The sequence below is a fragment of the Galeopterus variegatus genome, unplaced genomic scaffold, assembly GCF_000696425.1.
Source record: "Galeopterus variegatus unplaced genomic scaffold, G_variegatus-3.0.2 Scaffold13, whole genome shotgun sequence".
In the NCBI taxonomy this organism is placed as follows: domain Eukaryota; kingdom Metazoa; phylum Chordata; class Mammalia; order Dermoptera; family Cynocephalidae; genus Galeopterus; species Galeopterus variegatus.
In genome coordinates, this window is record NW_007726124.1 from 202,570 (window position 1) to 222,124 (window position 19,555).

A 19,555-nucleotide genomic window follows, 5' to 3' on the forward strand; every position below is an offset into this window, starting at 1 on the left:
GTCCGGCAACGGATCGCAACCCTCAGTGTTGCCCCCGTACCGGACCGGGGACCGGCAACGGGATCGCAAGCCTCGGTGTTGCTCCCGCGCCTCGCTCAGCCAGTGAGCGGGAGCCGGTCTGTATGTGGGATCCGAACCCTCGGACGGGAGCGCCGCCGCGCTTCCCAAGCGGCGCACTATCCAGTGCGCCACTGGGCCGACCCTTCACTAGCTCTTATATGGATGAGTCCAGGTAGAAGATGGTCCACGCTGAACATCTGAGGAGCCTCGCTGCTTTCAAGCTCTCCCTTACTCCAATCCAGACTTTATGCTGTGGCCAGAGTGATCTTTCTAGAATCCACATCTGACCTCACCACTACTCAAAAATCTTCAATGGCTCTCTATTACCCATATGATAAATCCCAGTCTCTTCATCATAGCGTTCTTGGACTTTCATAAAACGGTACCACAAACTAACTCTTTAACTTCATCTCCTGCCCTCTCCAAAACCACACAGGGACTCTTATACTCCAGCCAGAGCAAACTTCTTGTTGATCCCAAAACACACCAGGCCTTTTCATACTCCACACATGTGAGCACTGTGCCCTCTACCAGGGATGCTACCTTCTTGTCCCTTCTTAGGCTCAGAAAGCTCTGCTTACTATTTAAGACTGAAGTCAAATACCACCACTTCTAGGGAAACACTCCTCAGGCAGTGAGTCCCCCCCAGTGCTTCCGCATGGCACCTCTTTCATAGTGCCTCTTTACCTAATATCACATTGCATTGTGATTCCTGATAGCTCATGTATTAACCTGTCCTGCTAAACGATGAGATTCTCACAATGCTTCTTATTCACAGTTATATCCCTAACCCACAGTCCACAGCACAGTGTCAAGGAGACAGTAGTTGCTCAATAAATGGTCTTTGAGTCAGGACAGTCCAAACCCTTCAGTATCTCACTTTCTATTAAACTAGAAAGATTTGCCAACCAAATAGAAATAGCACCAGGCTGTATTTTGCACTGTCCACTATAGTTCCACCTGTGTGTGTGTTTCATCTCTGCAACCAGATGATAAATTCATTGCAGAGGGAGATCTACCCCCTGTCTTGGTATTCTCTGCTGAGCACACAGTACTGTACTTGCTGAGTCAGCACCTGGGCAGACTTGGGAAAAGAACAACTTAGGGCTGGGCCCCTGCTCTGAGAGTCTTAAAGCCATTCAGGGGCTCTCTATTGCTACACCCCATGTTTCAAGAGCTCTCCTACATCTGAGTGAGCTAGGTGTAGCTGAACAGCTTTTCACCAAGAACAGGTGAGGATTTGCTGGGCCTCTGACCCAGCACGCAGGCAAGAACCCAGGCGTTCTTCCGCACCATCTCAGCTCACCACACTGACCCCACATACACAAGGCAACTTCCCCGAAACCAGCAAAAACAGATGTCTGTGCAGATGTGGGCAGAGGTGATTAAAAAAGATGAGGAACTCTATCAATAAAAAGAAATTGCTCCTCTCAAATGAGAGGCGATGATTTACATTTACAGCACTCCTGAGATATCGGCAGGACTCCAGGAATTTGGTGGTCAGCTCCTGAAGAAGGTTAAATGAATTCCACAGGGATATTTTTGAATTCTTGAGAATTGGTTAGCAGTGATAACAAGCTGGAGAGCTGTCAATACTGTGTCCCCAGCCTTCACCCTACAGAGCTTGCTTGGCTCCCCCCAATACCCAAAGCCATTTCAGAGGAACATGAGGAGATACAATTTGTTTCTTGTCATTTCTGTACTAAAGTTCAACTTGTAGGCTGCTGTGGCTCTATTTTAAATTACATTTGAGTCCTCTGATATTGGACATTGCTGTTGTCACAGACTTTAAGGAGCACAGTGACAGAGAGTCACCCTATCAATCATCAGCAACAAGAAGCAAGAGGGAAACAAGAGGGAACAAGGTGGGGGTGGGTCGCTTCTTGGAATGAGTAAAATTTGCTGACTTCCTTTTAAATTTCTATTCTATTCTTTCCACCTGAAGTTTGCTAGAGAGCCCCTTGTAGTAATCTGGCAGGAGTCAACTGTCTTTACAGTTTCTCTAAACCAGCTAGTTAAGGAAAGTTTCCATTTTGGACAAGTGACAAACATTCCCTGCTGAAATTTGGGGCTTCCATAATGACTTTTCAGGCACAGGTGCCTATTCAGCTGAAGATCTAACCTCAGCCCTGGGATTTGACATTGCCTGTGAGACAACCCAGGAGCCCACCCTGGGGGCTAAGCTCTCTCTGGGGGCCTGTTTCCCCTCATTCATGACTCCATTATAAAAACTGAGAAGCAGGGAAACTCCCCCCCACTCCATCTACTCTCTTTGCTTCTGGACCCTCTGATTCCAGACAGCTGATTTGCTCAAGCTAGAAATCTAGCAACCACACTCCAAATGGCAGAATTCATTTCTTCCCACAGCTTGACACTTGAACCTTCATCTTGCAATTATTTGGTTCTTGCCAATGTAGTACTCTCTCTCCCTCTACTCCGTGGGGGCTGACTATAGTAAAAAGTGGTCTTCATCCAGGTATGCAATCCTCCTAGGACCAGTGGGGGGCCTGCTGCAGGTATTCAGGACAGATGTGCAGGAGAGATGCAGCATGCCCAGTTATATGTAGCAATTCTCAAAGTCCAGGCAAAAAAAAAATGGTCTTCCCCGCTCACCAGCATTTCTCCAAGGAAAATGCCTGGAAACAGCCCCCTATACTCTGTATTCATCACAGTCAGAAAATCTCTCTACTTCTTCTGCAAGGTAGCAAGAGCTAATCTTGAATAGGTATTCAGAGCCAGTCATGTGCGTTACAATGCACTGGCTTGTTCAGTCCCCATTTTACAGATGAGAAACTGAGCTTCCAGAGATGAATTCCATCAGTGGCAGAGCCCAGATTGGAGCCTAAACTTTCTGCCTCCAGAGTCCAGGCGTACCTTCTGTCTGCAGGGAGGACTTAGAATTTTAGGGCTGATAGAGCCCTATGAGAACATGGGTGAGCTCCCTCACTTTACCTTCATTGAAGAAAACAGCGTGAGAGAGGTGGCTGCAGGGCCCGTTAGTGCTCACCTGGGCCTGGAACTCAGGCCTCCTGTCAGCCAGGCCAGCGTCCCTTTGAACAAGTGTCTCCGTGTATTAACATTGACAAGCTGGAACAGCAATTAAAAAGCAGCGGCTCTCATTATGGAGCACCTCCCATTGACAAATGTAGATATTTTATTTCAGCCCACAAGGTAGAAATTAACCCTGCCTTCTCACAGGTGAGGAAACTCAGATGCAAAAAGGCCTGGTAGTTAGGAAGAGCAGACCCAGGTTTTGTATGCAGATTTTTTTGACTCTTTCCAGCCACTACACTTTACCTTCAGAAACTGGGGCCATCGTATGAACCTGAAGCATCTGGCTGAAGTGTAGTTTTTACCCTGAGAACTTGCTGTTATCACACACTGGAATCATCAAGAACTGAGGATCCACCAGGACAGCTCCCATGTTGTATGTTATTTCTTTTTTTTTTTCTTTTCTGTTTTTTTTTCTTAATTGAAACATAGTTGATTGTACATATTTGTGGGGTACAGAGTTGAATCAATACCTGTGTGCAATATGCAATGCTCAAATCAGGATAATTAGTATATTCAACATTATACAATGTAACCATTTTTTGTGGCCCTTTACCAATTCCTCTCTTACCCTGCCTCCCCCCCTCCCTTTCCCACCTCTGGTAACCCTCAGTTCTGTTCTCTCCTTTTGAAAGTTCAATGATCCATGTTGTTTCTTTGTGGGCCTTTTGTGGCATCTTCAGCTTGTGGGCCACAGAAACATGGAGGAGTTGTCTGGGCTCAAGAGAACATTAAAACCAGCTCTAACTGTAATGTAATAAAACCTTGAATGTTACTCAGTCTTGGGCCATGACATGTACATTCAGTAGGGGGAGGACCTTTGGAAGCAGAGTGGCCAGACCTGAAAGCTAAGAAGTTGTCTAGTTTTTCCTCTGGTAACCCTCATGCTTTGGGAACCCTTCTAGCCTACCAGCACAGATAGGGAACTACTGCTGCTCACTGCCAAGTCCACATGACCCTTCTAGGGTCCATCTGGGGGCAGGCCCAGGGAGTGCAAGTGCCCTACCTCCCCAGAACTCCCTGTGGGGACTAGGCTCCTGGGTCATAATTTCATCATGTCTATGGGCCTCCACAGCTTGGATTTTCCCTCTGATGGTGGGCCCCTTGCATTTCAGGTTAGAATACTCAGCAGCCTGGGGTATCAGCCATTCCACCGGGCCTAAGTGAGGCCCCCTACTCTTAACTTGAATGCTGGAGGTTGGTGTAGGTCCCTCAGATTTTGTCTGCCTATTCCTTACCTAGCATGGGGAAGGACCACCTACTTTGGGGCCCCACCTCATCCTCTTCTGAGCTACAGGTGAGTATGAGCTGTCAGTGAGGGCTGCTGTCCTCACCCAGGAGAGCTGTTGTGTGGAGCCATACTTCAGATGGAGGGAGCGTGGGTCAGGGTTTAATAGAGGGTATAGAATTGCAGCTGGAGATTCCGTCCAATCTGTGTTTAGGTCTATTCACAGCTTGCACAGTTTTCTACTCTAAATCATTTGCATGATTTACAATAGATCCTAGGTAAATCATGCAAATCTGCTGCCAAATGGAGTATTTGCCACCAATAGGCTTTGACGGGATGTTGGTGATGAGCGAAGTACTGTTTTGCAGTGTGGGATCCAGAAGTCCTTGACAGCCTTGTATTTATACATGATACATTTTCATCAAGTCCTTTACATCCAAGAGTCTCATTGCCCTTCCTGAAAATCCTGGTCTTGCAAATGCTCACAGGAATCACCGAGGCTAATGGGGGTATGAAGAGACCCCAAATTCCTTCTTCCACCCTCAACTTGGGCTGTTTCCTCAACTGTGGCAGCAGCCATTGAGAGCTTGCAACATGCCCCTTCCTTGCCTCACGACCTACTACCCACTTCACAGGGGGAATTGAGGCAGACAATTTAATTGAATTGATTACCACTTACAAAGCTGTGGTTACTCCTCCAAGAGGCCTATTTAAAGTTTCTGAGCTATATAGAGATAGCAAAATAAAAAGCAATAGTGTAAGGCAAAGGATGATTATCAAATTGCTCTGGGAAACTTCAGTGTGAAAAAGATATAAAAGAAAAATTAAAAGGCAAGTCTGTAAGTCTCACAGAAGTCAGAAGGCTAGAGCAAGCCTTCTTTTAAAAAAGACTTTAGAAACAAACCTTTAGAACATATACATACACACACACACACACACACACACACACACACAGTAGTCTACTCAGATAATGTGAGTTCCTGTCTTAGACTACATTAATATTATTAACCTATTTTAAATTTTTCTATTTTTTTTTTAATGCATGAGCTCTAAACTCGTTTTTTTACTTTAAATACATGTATATTAACTCTTGGTTTAGGCTGCAGGATCTCCTAGCTTAGTAACAGCCCAACAAAATAAGAGTGGATACAAACTCTGTAATTTACTCACAGGCATAAATGGATATATAAATGTAAAAATGTGCACAGCATTTTATGCCATGCTTGGCTTCATTGTGACCTAATGCTTATAATATGTAAATAATGGCTTCCTTTAAAAGTAAAGAACTTTTAATATACAGATTCATCTGAAGTCCTTTTTCTTCAAACAGAAATAAAAAAAGTATTCTTTTGCAATAAATAAATACCTAATGACAAAGGTTGTCGTTGAAGGGATTAGAAATGACAGAAGTCAACAGAAAACTTTCAATATCATACGTCTGCTTTAATATGAAGATATTGTTATCAAAGGAAAAGACTCAAGAAATTCTTTGATAAAAATAATCTCACACTATCTTTGAAGCAGTTTCATTTATTTTACTGCCCACTGTGTTCTTTATCAGAAGGCCAAGGGTAAGAAGTTTCCTAGTTATGATTAGGAAAGAATCTGATAGATCAGAAGACCCAATTGAAGTTGGACATAATAAGTATTAAAGTATTACATAACATTAATCCTGCCATTCCATTACTCTCTCCATCTTTGTGCACTGACTAATTATTCTGTAGCCAGTGTTCAGAGAAAATAGAAACATACTTACCCTGGGCTGGAGTAATCTCTTTACTGCATCAACAAGGCTGGCTCTGTACTGGTCCAGAAACAGGCTGACATTGAGAAGAGGTAGAATCCAGATTAAACTGGGTTTTCAAGTCTAATAATACTAATGGAGATAAGTACAAAGCTAATTGCACATGTTTACCCAACAGTAAAAAAGAGAAATTGTTTCCTTCCATTCAGGTGTCTCACTGGGGGAGGGAGGGGGTGGAGATATTTTGGTCAGTGTTATCCAACTAAAGCTAAGTCATCAACATGCAGTGGGCCAAGATTCACACATGACTGGGCCATGTGTTAATGTTAAAGGGACAACTTCTAGACTGCCATTTGGGGAAGTCATCTGGTTGAGATGAAGCACTCTCAGCACTTCCTCTTTTTGGAGCTTAGTCTCCTGCAGACCTGGGCCCTCCATCCTCCAAAAACAAACTGCCAGCCCTATTGTACCCAAACCATGGCACAGATCTCGGGAGCAATCATTTTTAATGACTGGGAACAGTTCTGAGGTTAAACTCAACCAGTGATCTAGGAGTGAACAGCTCCAAAAACAAAGAACAGGCTTAGGCACTATGTCACAGAGACCACAGTAGCTCTGGATTTTTCTTCCTTGACCTATATGTTGATTTTTTTCCCTCATTCACTCTGATTTCTCATTTTTCTTCTTGGTCTTTTAAGAATTTCTTCTGTTGTACTGTCACCCCTTTGGCTGGGTCAGTCTGACCTTGTCTTCACTGGGCCTTATTTTGGAAGTTTGTGACAAAATAAGTTTGTTTATTCTTTTCTAACAATCTTACCAGCACATAGGATGCACAGGTATAACTGAGAGTGGGTCTTTGCTTAAATGCTGCATTATCCAAACTTTATCCAAACTTGCAGGTCCCAGACTCCCATGTTTGGGATACTTGACAGTAAATGGCAAGTTAGTTAACTTTGCCATACCTGGTGCTATAGTCTTAATGTGTCCGCCAAATTCATGTGTTGGAAAGTTAATCCCCAGTGCAACAGTGTTAGAAGGTAGGGAGTTAGTCCCTTTTTGCTCTTCTGCCTTCTGATATAAGAGCACACAGTGTTTCTACCCTTTGGAGGACACAGCATTCAAGGCACAATGTTGGAAGAAGAGACTGGACCCTCACCAGACACCAAACCTGCCGGCACCTTGGTCTTGGACTTACCAGCCTCAGAACTGTGAGAAATAAATTTCTGTTCTTTATAAATTACTCATTACCCAGTCTGTGATATTCTATTACAGCAGCACAAATGGACCAAGACACCTAGGACGTTTATTAAAGCCAAGTTTATTTCTTCTAGGCAGAATTAAGGTGTGAGGGGTGAAAGCATCCAGTGCTGAAGGCACACAGGGTAGAGCTGGCTGCCAAGCACCACGGGAGTCATGTGGCCTCTGGAGAAGGGCTCCTGAGCACTGACAGAGAAAGCAGAGCTGCTAGAGTCTGCCAATGATATCCTTTGGTGAGGACCACTTTTTTCTGAACCCCATATTGGGGTACATGATCTGATAAACATGAACTTTGGAGCTCTAAAAATGCACCTGAACCTTTGAAATCTAAACAGTCCGGGATATCCACAATGTCTGGTTGCCAGAGTCATGGGATTCCAACTGTATATACAGCACTGAAAGGCAGTAAAGAGATGAGGGAGAAGAAGGGTGGGTCCTGTGCCTGTCCTTATGAGAGGTGAGCCAGACACAAGTACATACAGATTAGATATAAATGTCAGAGACAGGCTCAAATTCTAATAACAAAAGTGAATACTTACTGAGCTGAGTACTAGATACCTTCTATGAGCTTTTCACGGAGAGGCTCCTTTAATCCTCACATCATTCCTATGAGGTAGTTTCTATTGTTGTTATTATTACTATTATAGTCCACATTTCACAGCTAAGGAAACTGAGGCACAGAGAGGTTCAGAGTCACATAGCTACTAATTGGCAGGCCTGGGATTCACATCTGCACTGTATGGCTTCAGGGTCTGTGCTCTGAGCCGTTGCTCCATAACATCTCTTACATCTAATTCCAGTTACTCCTGAGCAGTGACAGGTTATGCAAGAGAGGTAGGTCATCAGATGACTGGAGTTAGACAAGGCTGGTCTAGGAAGCCATTCCTGGTTCCTTGCATCCACAGTGATCTCTTCATTTTCTAAGCTCAGTACCACAAAGAGAGCATTTGGAGGCTCTCCCAGTTTCCCGTACTCCAGAGTTACCCTCCCACCTAGACTCTAACTCTAAACTTCTTGAAGGCAGAGAACATCTCTTGTGTTTCTTTGCCTCATCTACAGCATGTGGAAAAGAGCTGAGGACACAGGAGACTGAAAGGCTGATTGACTCCTGTGAAGTGTTGTAGAGGTAGGTGGTCATTATCACAGTGTATGGCTTAAGGAGTGTATGAGACATACATCTTCAGTTTTAGAGTCACCACTTCTAGGTTGAGGTTTTACAAAGCAAATAAGAAACAAAAGGACTGTCTTCTACTTAATAAAAATTGACAGTGATGTCTTTTTAAAAAGCAGGGACAGCAGAATAACTTTTGAAAGGCATCTTAACCCATAACACAATTTCAAATGCATTTATCTGGAAGGCAATGTGGAAAACTGTTTAACTCACAACTTGGATTTCCCCTTCTGCAGTGGGTCCCTTACACCTTAAGCTAGAACACCCAGAAACCTGGTGCATCAGCCATCCCATGAGAGGCCTAAGTGAGGCCCCTACTCCCATTCCGAATGCTGCAGGTGGGTCCCTTTGGTCTCCCCACCCCTCACATGGCATGAGTAAGTACCACCTACTCAAGAGCCCTGCCTCATCCTTCTGTGAGCTAAGGTGAGTATCAGCCATCAGTAGGAGGGCTGTTGTCCTTGCTCAGAGGGGCTGCTGTGTGGAACAAGGGAGGAGCTTGGTTCAGGATCTAGTAGAGCTCTGGCTTTGACCTTTCCGCTAAGTGACTTTGGGCAAGTCATTTCATGAGAGGCCTCAATTTCCTTGTCGATAAAGGCCCACCTGTGTGGCTGTTGTGGGCATCCAACTAAAAATATATGTTAGTTGACAAATATTTGTTGAACACTTACTACATACTAGGGACTATTTTAGGCACTGGGGATAAGCTACGAATAAGACAAAATCCTCATCGTCCAAGAGCTCCCATTCCATATTAGTTTACGCTTCATTAGTTCCAGCACAGCACACACATAGATAGTGCTCAATAAATATTTACTTGCTGACTGACTGGCAGATCATCACAGTCCTTGAAATTAAGAACCTTATGTAGGGTGTTAGTTTTAATTACCCTAAAACAGGTTGCATGCATGCCTTTACTAGTGGTGGGAAGGATGAATCAACATTTAGGAAGTATGTTTCACCAGACCAGGTTCTCTTCCAATTTGATGATTCTTTCATTCGAGAAAGAAGACCGAGGAGTGAAGTTTATGAGAAGTTTCCAAGAAGTCAGTGCTTGGGTTTCTTTGGTCACCATAGGTTCAATGGAAAAAGAATCCACAAATTTGCCATTAAGTCATATTAAACAGTGACTAATAACCATTAAAGATTGATGAGAAAGGAACCAAATTGTAACTTAAGTTTTTTTAAAAAGTTTGCTCTTCAGGAATCTATATCTTTTCTTTAGTGAAGTAATAATATTTTAAGTTTTAATAATTAAGCAGTCTGGTTCTGTTTTTTGTTTGTTTGTTTGTTTTAAAGATGACTATCACAGTGGGAAAATATCTCTGTCAGTTACTCAGGCCTATAGGAAACCTGGCTGGTTAGCAAATGCAGCATTTAAGCAAAGACCCACTCTCAGTTATACCTGTGCATCCTATGTGCCGGTAAGATTGTTAGAAAAGAATAAACAGCACCTTAACAGCTGAGCTTAAAATATGCCCTTATAAAGTGCTATTTCTACTTAATGTTGGTATTGGTGACAGAGACGTTAACATCACAGCTCATTGGAAAATGAGGCTTCATGCACAGCACACATTCCAAACACAGCTACGTGAAAGGTAATGTTGTCTACTTCCTCACTCCAAATTAAATTTCCTAAAAGTAATTCTTGTAGTTCTCTAACAGGTCTTTATTCCAAGCAAGCTCATGATTCTACCTTGCTCTGGTGCAGAATTTATAACGCTTTGTAGGGTATGTCATACGAGCAATTTCAATGTGTTTTAGTGAGAGTGATATATAATCTCCTGAAAATTCACCCCTTAAATAAGTCCTAATGGGCTCAGAGAACAGCAGTAGCTTAAGTGGATCTATTAAAAAAGGCTGAGTGGGTCAGTGATGGGGATGGAGATACCATTTTAACTCTCCCTTCACAGTTACTGATCAAAATACACTGGCAGTCTAGTTTGGCCATTAAAACACACACGCACACACACCCCTCTGTATAATTCACTCGCGGATTCCACACCGGCTTTGTTCCACTGATCTGAATCACAGATTTTCCGGCAAAGGAAAGGTGCTGGACCATTTTCATCACCTCCCTTAGAATCAGAATTTTATGCAGAGGACAGAGCATCTGTAATTCTTCTCATAGGGAAATCAATTAGTTCAGAGAACAAGGAGAAATTTCTTTCTGTCGATATCCACAGAAAGGAAGACCCCTGTGTAATTTTCAAGGTGAAATATGCTAACTTAATTTCTCTGTTTTAGATTTAACCTTCAGCAGAGCAATGGCCTCTTTCAGTATTTATCCACTGATTTTTGTGGGAGCTCAGAATGATGCTGTATTCTGATCTCCCTTGGCTCTACCCCATGCGTTGTGAGATCTTGGGCAATTCATGTATTTTCTGTGGGACTGAGTCTTCTTTGGTATGAAGTGAAAAGGCTGGCCATGTTTGGGCTAAAGATCTTTTCATGTGTAAAGGTCTGTGAGTTGTGACTGTGATGATCACAGCATCTGGAAGAAAACAAATTCTAGAGCCTACAGTATTTCCATTTTGAGAAAAAAAAAACACATTTTCACAAAAACACCTTAAAAACTAAACATTTTCATCATTTAGTATAAATTGAAAAGGATGGAAAAAAGAAACCATCTATAGGACACAGCCAGTGTAAAAATGGTGAGAGAGCAAGCAAGGGGCGTCCTACAGGCAGATGTCCTTGTCCCATTTCTTTCCAAAATCTGGGGCTGTGGGCACAAGATGTGCTCATTGTCCTGCATAGCCAGCTCAATGGGTCAGGTGATGGGTGGCATTTCAGATATGCTTTCCAAGCCTTTTGAGAATTCAAATGTACAGAGTCATTTCTATTTTTGCAGAGCTACAATAAACTGGAGAGCCATCAAACACTGAATGAAAGCGTTCATTGGATAAAAAACATCTTACTTCCAGACCCTTAGATTATACTGTGATTGAACAGGAGTCTGGAAAGGCAGGCTTAAAATTAACAATCACTCGCTATTCTAAACTCAGCAAGGACCAGCCTGGACTGCATTCCAGCAGAAAAGAATCCTTATATTAAACTCAACATTAAACAAGTCAACTGTGGGACTTAATAGGCAGGATTTTTTTTCTACACCTGTGGTTAAATATTCTAATATTTTGATGTTTGTCAACAGCATCCTTTTGCAGGTGTGGCTGTACCTTGATTTTTCCTTCTGTTTATTTCAAAGTTGACATTTTACAAGTTATTTAGGAATTGCTGAACCATGAAGCTATTTTTCATTGTCAAAAATGCCGAATGGTGAAATAATGACTAGCTTTCACAGTTTGCCTCTTGATTTTATAATCAAGGTGAGCTTCTAAATTTAGATGTAAACTAAGAGACTGTCTTTTCTAGGAAATAAGTTATTTCCCCCACTGCCCACAGGTTTATGAATGTTTGAATGTAAATATATGAATATATGAATGATTTAAGAACATAAACATATCACTGCTTGTTGTAATCATGTGCATTTTACTTGAATCACAATGTAGGTTTGGAATAGGTTTGTGAATAGAGCTTGTTTTCATGTAAATGGCATCAAGCAGTACCACTGGTTAGCTATTCAGGGAATCAGACAATGCCACCCTTGCTGGAAATGCTTCACTAAGAATTTAATCCATGTACCTAATATTTGAACTCGACTCTTGCTTCATATTCCTGTGGCCTAATCCAGATCTCATTGACTGACAATGACTGAAGGATGGTGTGAGACTTATTGTGATCTATTTATGTGTGGCACCTCTTTCTGGCACTGAGTATTTCAGGTTTCATCTTGGAGGTAGCATCTCAGAGAGATTTCTTTTCCTCCTCTGTGACATTCTAAAAAAATGCAGCATGGTCTGCCTGCCTGCGTGCCCCTAGCAGCAGCATCCATGTAATAACTCTTAGAGAGAACACCGAACCAGCAGGACGTAAAGAACTCATGGAATCCTGAGCTTCACCACTATATATACAATGCCCCTAGCAGCAGCATCCATGTAATAACTCTTAGAGAGAAACACCGAACCAGCAGGACGTAAAGAACTCATGGAATCCTGAGCTTCACCACTATATATACAATGTGCATATTATAAACATTACTATACATTCTAAGTTTCTAAGCAGCTTATCATCCCTGTGAATATGAAGACAGACCATTACCAAAGCATTTCTTTTGGAAAAATATCAGCACTGCAGTGGGAGTAGCTTAATGTTTCACATTTACAAACGGGAAATTATAAACAGGCTGACGTTCTGGCACTTACAACACCAGGAGCAAAAAAAACCTTAACAACAATTTATGCATAGAAAAGCCATTTATAAAATGAAGCTTTGTGTATTTCGTTCATTTGAATCCATAAATTCTCACATAGCTACTAGATGCGTGTGTGTGTGTACATATAATATTGTATTATGTTTTGTATTTGTAATGAAAGCCTTAAACTGAATATGCATTATGTATATCAGTTATATGTGACCCTGTTGTTGGCCAGGGAAAAAAAGACTATTTTTCAAACATGTTGTGTGGCTATTTTTAACCTAACTGAGAACATTAATCAGAAAAGAGCTTAAATCTTACTTCCTCTGCTTGTCTCTCTGGTACAAATAGGATGACATGGTGTGAGTGTCCATAACACAAGGTATGACAAAGCCAGGCTGTTTTGATATTTGTGGGAAGGACAATTTTAACTCTAAATCTCTTGGCCAGACCTGCCTTTCCCCACATAATCGAGCTCATCCGTGTGTGACCCTCGTCTAAACCTTCAAGAAGATGCTGCCCCCTCCCTCTTGCTGCTGCTCTCTGAGCTGACTTTCATGCTTAATCTGATCTAATCCTGCCAGCATTATCTTCATCTGTGCAATGGAACCTGGAGGATCCTTTCTCATATTTGGCGAGGAAAGGCATTTACTAAATTACTTGCTCAAATCATACGGTGAGGTTTTAGCTCCTTATTTTTGATTAGATGAGGGATGTGGCATTGAGGCACATTATCAATGATTAGTCAGAAATCTAGGTTTCTCTCATTTTTGGAACAAGGTTTTCTGAAGTTGGGTGCTAAGAGACTAAAAGGGCCATGAAAAACTATAAAGTCTCAGCTAAAAGTAGCACAAAACATTTATTTTTCATTGAGAAGTATTTTTCAGAAGAAAAAAACAGCAAATCTAATTCCATTGACTTCAGTAGAAAAGTTACCCACTGAAAATTGTATTAAAATAATAATAATAATAATAAACCTACTTCCTGAAAATTTCATTCAACTCTCCTCTAGGGAAAGTTTTCTCTGGATTCTGGATCTTATAATTAGGCATATAATATAATAGAACTTCTTCAGAATCTGAACTTGTGTTTTCAAATCTAAAGTGTCATAATAAACATCATGATAAAATAAGGTCTTACTCTTAACAGAAAAAATACTTGTGAATTTCAATGCTTCCCATATGCTAAAATAATTATTCAAATTGCATTAAAAAATACATAAGACTAGTTGAAATAATTATTATGGTCTGACACATATTTATCCTGTAACTTAGGATCAGGCTTTCATTAACAAATAAGTAGATTAGGCCCAAAAGAGAAGACAAAACATCTAATGTAAATTATTTTTAAAAAGCAGGCACCTGACAGATTTTAATGTTATAATTTGCATAAGAATAAAATATTATTTTATAATTTTTGTTTTATGTATAATTGAATGTCATAATCGAACACATTGAAAATATGATAGCAAATATACATTTTGAGAAAAGCTATTTCCCCAAAGATATTCCACAGATGTTTATTTGGACAGTATACATGTGTGTACACATATATATTCCTTTATATCAATAGTCAGATCTCTCCTAAGAAGTAAGCTAATTGAGCTGTTTGTGTTGATAAACTCCTTTTTCTCCAGACTATTCCTCTCTGAGCCATAATTATTTGCAATTTGCCTAAGTCGTCCATTTACTGATACGTCAAGCATGAAACAGAGGCAATTCCAGAAAATGGAAATGCTTCTCAAAATCAATCTTTGGGAAATAATGTGGTAGAAGTTACTGTGTGATAGAAGACTACCTTATAACTGTCACATGGAGATGAATATTAATTTGTTGAGGTTAAGGTGGCTTTGTGCTTCATTTGTTGACTTTGCTTAGCCGTCAGCAAAGCAGCACAGCCCAATTACCCCAGCAAAGCTATTTTTTCTAACTGGAGTTTTATGATTTTTATGTACTTACCAGTCAGCACACATAACAATGTCAAAATGTCCTTCCAGTTGAGAGACATCTGTCTCATTATCCCATCGTAAAACGCTTGAGGAGAAAAAGATTTTAAAAATTATACTGAGGTTTTTTTTAACTTTTGATTTTGAGCTATTAACGTTATTTTTTGTGGCACTTGAAATTACTAAAAGGTATATACAAATTATTTCAAAAGGTATAATAAAAAAACTAGATATGTAACTGTCTTCTATATTTTATTTAGTCTTCAAACCTATAAGAGGAAGAATTGTCTATTTAAATATCAAAGTTAAGCTTTTGCTAGTTTCTCAAGGTTTTTGTAGACAAAGTAGGGAGAAATACCTTATCTTTACCATAGTCATTAGAATGATTCTAGGCCCTTAATATCAATGAGGTACATATTGAAATCGAAGCATTCCCCATCTGACTGGAATACAAATTTATGAAACTAAACGATGTGAGCCTTACTGTATAGCTGGCCTGCCCAGCATATCAGTTGCATTTCTTAGTGATGAAATGAGCAATTTGGCGAGATGGGAGAAAAGAATAGCAAGCTTCCATTTGGTACCTTACTGTATAGCTGGCCTGCCCAGCATGTCAGTTGCATTTTTTAGTGATGAAATGAGCAATTTGGCGAGATGGGAGAAAAGAATAGCAAGCTTCCATTTGGTAGTTCTCAGTTTTTAGGCATATTTTAAAATTCAGCCATACTGACAATCTTCAAAAGAGGATAAGGTTTTAACCCCACATGAATAATAATAATTAATAACATGCATTTGAAAACTCTAGTTATGCTTATGAAGCCAACCAAAGGTTTTAAGTTACTCTCAACTAACAGCTGTGATGATTAGCATTTTACCATATTAAAGTATTTTAATGATTCTTCTCTCCACAACACCAAAACTGTGATTTGCAGTACTATTTTTTTTAAAGTAAAATTCTCCTTGATATTTTGATTTGTTAGAGCTAAACTGAGTGATCATATCCTATCCTGTCCAGATATATTTGCTTATTTTGGTGGATTCTTTATTTCTTCTATATCTTCCCTGGATGAAAGTCATGTATTTCAATATAAAAATAAGTCTTTTCTAGTCAGTCCAAAAGTTCTTTTCATATACATTAACATACATCAATGCTAGTGAATTTCTTAAGGCAGAAAAAATTAAATACGTCACCACAAAAATACCTATACAGGCCGAGTGTCAGCTGTCATTGATGCATTTGATTCATTTTTACTACTTACCATGTGTCAGGCCCTGTGCTGTGCACAGGCCGTGCCTTCACAGAGGCAGCATAGTGAGCCATCCACACACGTAAACCCGTAATTCCCATGCCGTGTCTATGTGTGGTATAAGTGTACAGATTTGGAGCACCAGGGAGGGCTTTCCAGAAGAAGTGGCTTACCTCAGTGTTCACAGATCTTGTGTCAAAGGGATGATCTTTATAAATTAACCCTCTTTTTGTTGTACTTGCCTAGGCCCACTGGAGAGCCAAGAAATGAAGGAAACCAGGAAACCCCTACGAGACTAACGCTTACTTTGTTTTGGGATTCCTCGTAAACTCCCTGCACCTGGGGAAAGTGGGAAACAACCAATACTACTATTCCGGAAAGGCTGAAGTTTCCAGTACATCTGGGACTCAGGCTCAGTGGGAGAGTGGACCTGCACAGCCCTCGTAAGAGACCCAAGAGTCTTACAGAGCTTCTACATGAACAAGAGGGTTTCAGTATAGATCTCCACTTGAGATCATAGAAGTTCTTTCTCAGATTATGAAAGTAATGTATCCATCACACGAATTTTGAGAAAAAAAGAAAAGTATTAAAATTACTCATAATCTTACTATTCCACAAACAACTATTTGGAAGATGCTTTTAATACACATGTAATCACTAAAGCACAAGGACAAAAACAGCAGGAAATCCTGTGGTGATATTGGATATTGGAATCCTGAGGTGCTTCAGCCTCTTGGTTCTACAAAGACACGGGAAACACAGGGGTCTGGACAGTGACTAGCCATGGATTACAACAGCCCCATAACAAGTCGTGACTCTACAAGAAATTGAAATGCCCGGCTTGGTCACATGGACCACAACACATTTCCAGAAGGCCTTTTCCCCCACTCTCATGAGGTTTACGGCTACACTGTCCCTATAACTATAAGCATGTGAGAGAGAGAGAGAGGGCTGTGGACAGAGTTCAGCTTTGATATAACAGACACACCCAGGTTCAAATCTTGGTTCCTGTCCTTAGTAGCTGTATGATGCTTGGCAATTATTTAACCTCTGCGAGTTTGTTTTCTGATCTGTAAAATGGAGATAACAACGGCCACCTCCTTGAACACTCTAAGAGCACCATTCATTCTGTATCTGAAGTCAATTGTTCACATAACATACAATGAGAATGGTGTCCCCAGAATTGTGCAATCAGGCAGCCTTCTCCCTTGGAAGACTAGAGATGAGTTCATTATTCAGGGAGCTGTTCCTTCAAACTCCTCCCTTCTGATGCCCTCGGGAGACCCACCGATGCGTGGTTATGCACATGAGAGCAGCACTTCAGCTGTGGGTAAGGAGTTTTGTTTGTGGGGAAGATTTTTGTTTGTTTGTTCCAATCTGTTGCAGACCAATACTTTTGAAAAATACAATAACAAATTAATAGATAAATGAGATTTAAAAAACAAAGGCATTCCAAATACAAGTCCACTGGTCATATTTGTGGATGTTGCAGCAGTTTTTCTAAACATTTACTTTCAATTTCTGGAGTTACCTCATTGCAGGTCAGTAAGAGACACTTCACAGACTGTCACCAATCCAGGGCCTATTCATTGAGTAGCACTCCTCTAGACCTTGTCTTTACCAATAACTGCAACCCCACCCACTCCTGACCATCCCCTCCTATCGTTCACAGCTCATTCCTAGAAGGTACTCTGATCACAACCCTTGTTCATTCTCACTGGTCTACGATCCGCTGATCCTATCACCATGTCACAGTCCCTCTTCCCTAATGTTTATCTTCCTTTCTTGCCCAATTTAAATTCCATAGCTAACTATTTTAATTACTCCCTTGCATACCCTCAAGTCCCTTGTCCCCCACTTACTTCACTTTTGTTGAATCTGCCTGATCCATGACTACACCTGTGCACCTGAACGTGGCTAGAGGCAGCACCCAAGCATCCTTACTGGACTTGCCTTGAATTCATGATCATGAATCTTAAGTAGATTCTTAATGATGTTGAGCAGTTATACTTACATTTTCTTTGTCCATTTACTCTCCCACTCTCCTTATTCATTATTTCGCACCTTCTCTCTTTTCAAAATTCTAACTCTACCTCCCTCATCCTCACTTTCAGCTGATGACCTTGCTTCCTACTTTACTGTCAAAATTGCAGCAATCAGATGAGAACTTCCATAAACTTCCACCATCAGACTTATGCTCCTAACAGCATCTGCACATACATAGTCTGCCTTCCTGCCTACATTATAGATGATCTATCCATACTCCTACATAATCATACAGCCAGTGCCTTCTCTTATACACTAGCTCCCTCTCCTTTCATCTATTCTAGAACACAGCTCTAGCAATTACTTCCTATATTATCAGCTCTTTCCTCTCTCTAGATTATTCCCATCAGTATTCAAACATGCAGTTATCTCCCCCTTTGTCAAACATTCTCTCTTGAGGCCACCTTCCCCTCCAGTTATTGCTCCATTTCACTATTCCGCCTTTGCAGCAAAACTCCTTGAAACATTTGTTAAATTCTGTTTCCAGTTCTTCTCCTCCTATTCTCTCTTAAATCCACTCCAATCAGGCTTTTGTGCCGATCATTCCAGCAAAAATGCTATTGTCAAACTCACCAAAAGTATGTACATTGCTAAATTCAGGTGAGTTCTTAGTCTTCATCTTATTTGACTTTCCAGACTAAACCTCTCCCACAAACTACAGATTCATAGAGCCAACTTCCTACTTTAACATTTCCACTTGGATATCTAGTAGACATCTCAAACTTAACATGTCACATTTGAGTTCCTGATCATCTTTCCCCAAATTCACTTCATTCAGTATTTTTTTTTTTTAAATCTCATTAATGGTAAGTCCACCTTTCCAGTTGCTCAGGCCAAAAACCTTGAAAATATCCCTGTCTCCTTCTTTCACATCCCACATTAAATATGCCAGATATGCAGTTAGTTCTACCTTTGAAATATATCAAAATCCAACCACTCTCTCTATCTCTACTGCTTTCATCTGACCACATGGAATTAAATTAGAAATCAATATTCTTTGTAAAATCATCAAATATTTGGAAAATAAATAATATATTTCAAAATAACCTAGGGTCCAAAGAAGAAATCAAAACAGAAATTAAAAAGTATTTTGAATCAAACGAAAATGAAAATACAACATATCAAAATTTATGGGATGCCACTAAAGCCATATTCAGAAGGAAATTAATAGCACTAAGTGTCTATATTGGAAAAAAGAAAGCTCAAATCAGTGAACTCAGTTTCTAGATAAATAGGCAAGAAAAAGAGTAAGTTAATCCCAACATAACCAGAGGAAAGGAAGTAAGAAAGATTAGAGCAGAAATGAATAAAATGGAAAACAGAAAAAGAATAAAGAAAAATCACTGAAGCCAAACAATGGTTCTTTGAGATCCATTGATAAACTGTAGTCAGACTAATCAGGAAAAAAAGAGAGAAGACATAAATCATCAATATCATAAATGGGAGAGGTGGCATCACCACAGATTCTATAGATACTAAGGGGGTAATAAAGGATATATACATACCTGAAGTTTATAATACACACACACACACACACACACACACACA

At 40.6% G+C, this 19,555-nt stretch overlaps 1 protein-coding gene across 1 annotated transcript in view; it reads right to left on the reverse strand.

Annotated features, from left to right (window-relative positions):
- Positions 1 to 19,555, reverse strand: part of LOC103610293 (calmodulin-lysine N-methyltransferase) — a 69,126-nt gene that overhangs the window by 12,602 nt on the left and 36,969 nt on the right. Inside the window, exons 6-7 of the mRNA XM_008594516.1 lie at positions 14,728 to 14,802; positions 6,096 to 6,159 (exon numbers count right to left, since the gene is read on the reverse strand). Coding sequence (XP_008592738.1) covers positions 6,096 to 6,159; positions 14,728 to 14,802 — 139 coding nt within the window. The remainder of the gene's footprint in view (positions 1 to 6,095; positions 6,160 to 14,727; positions 14,803 to 19,555) is intronic.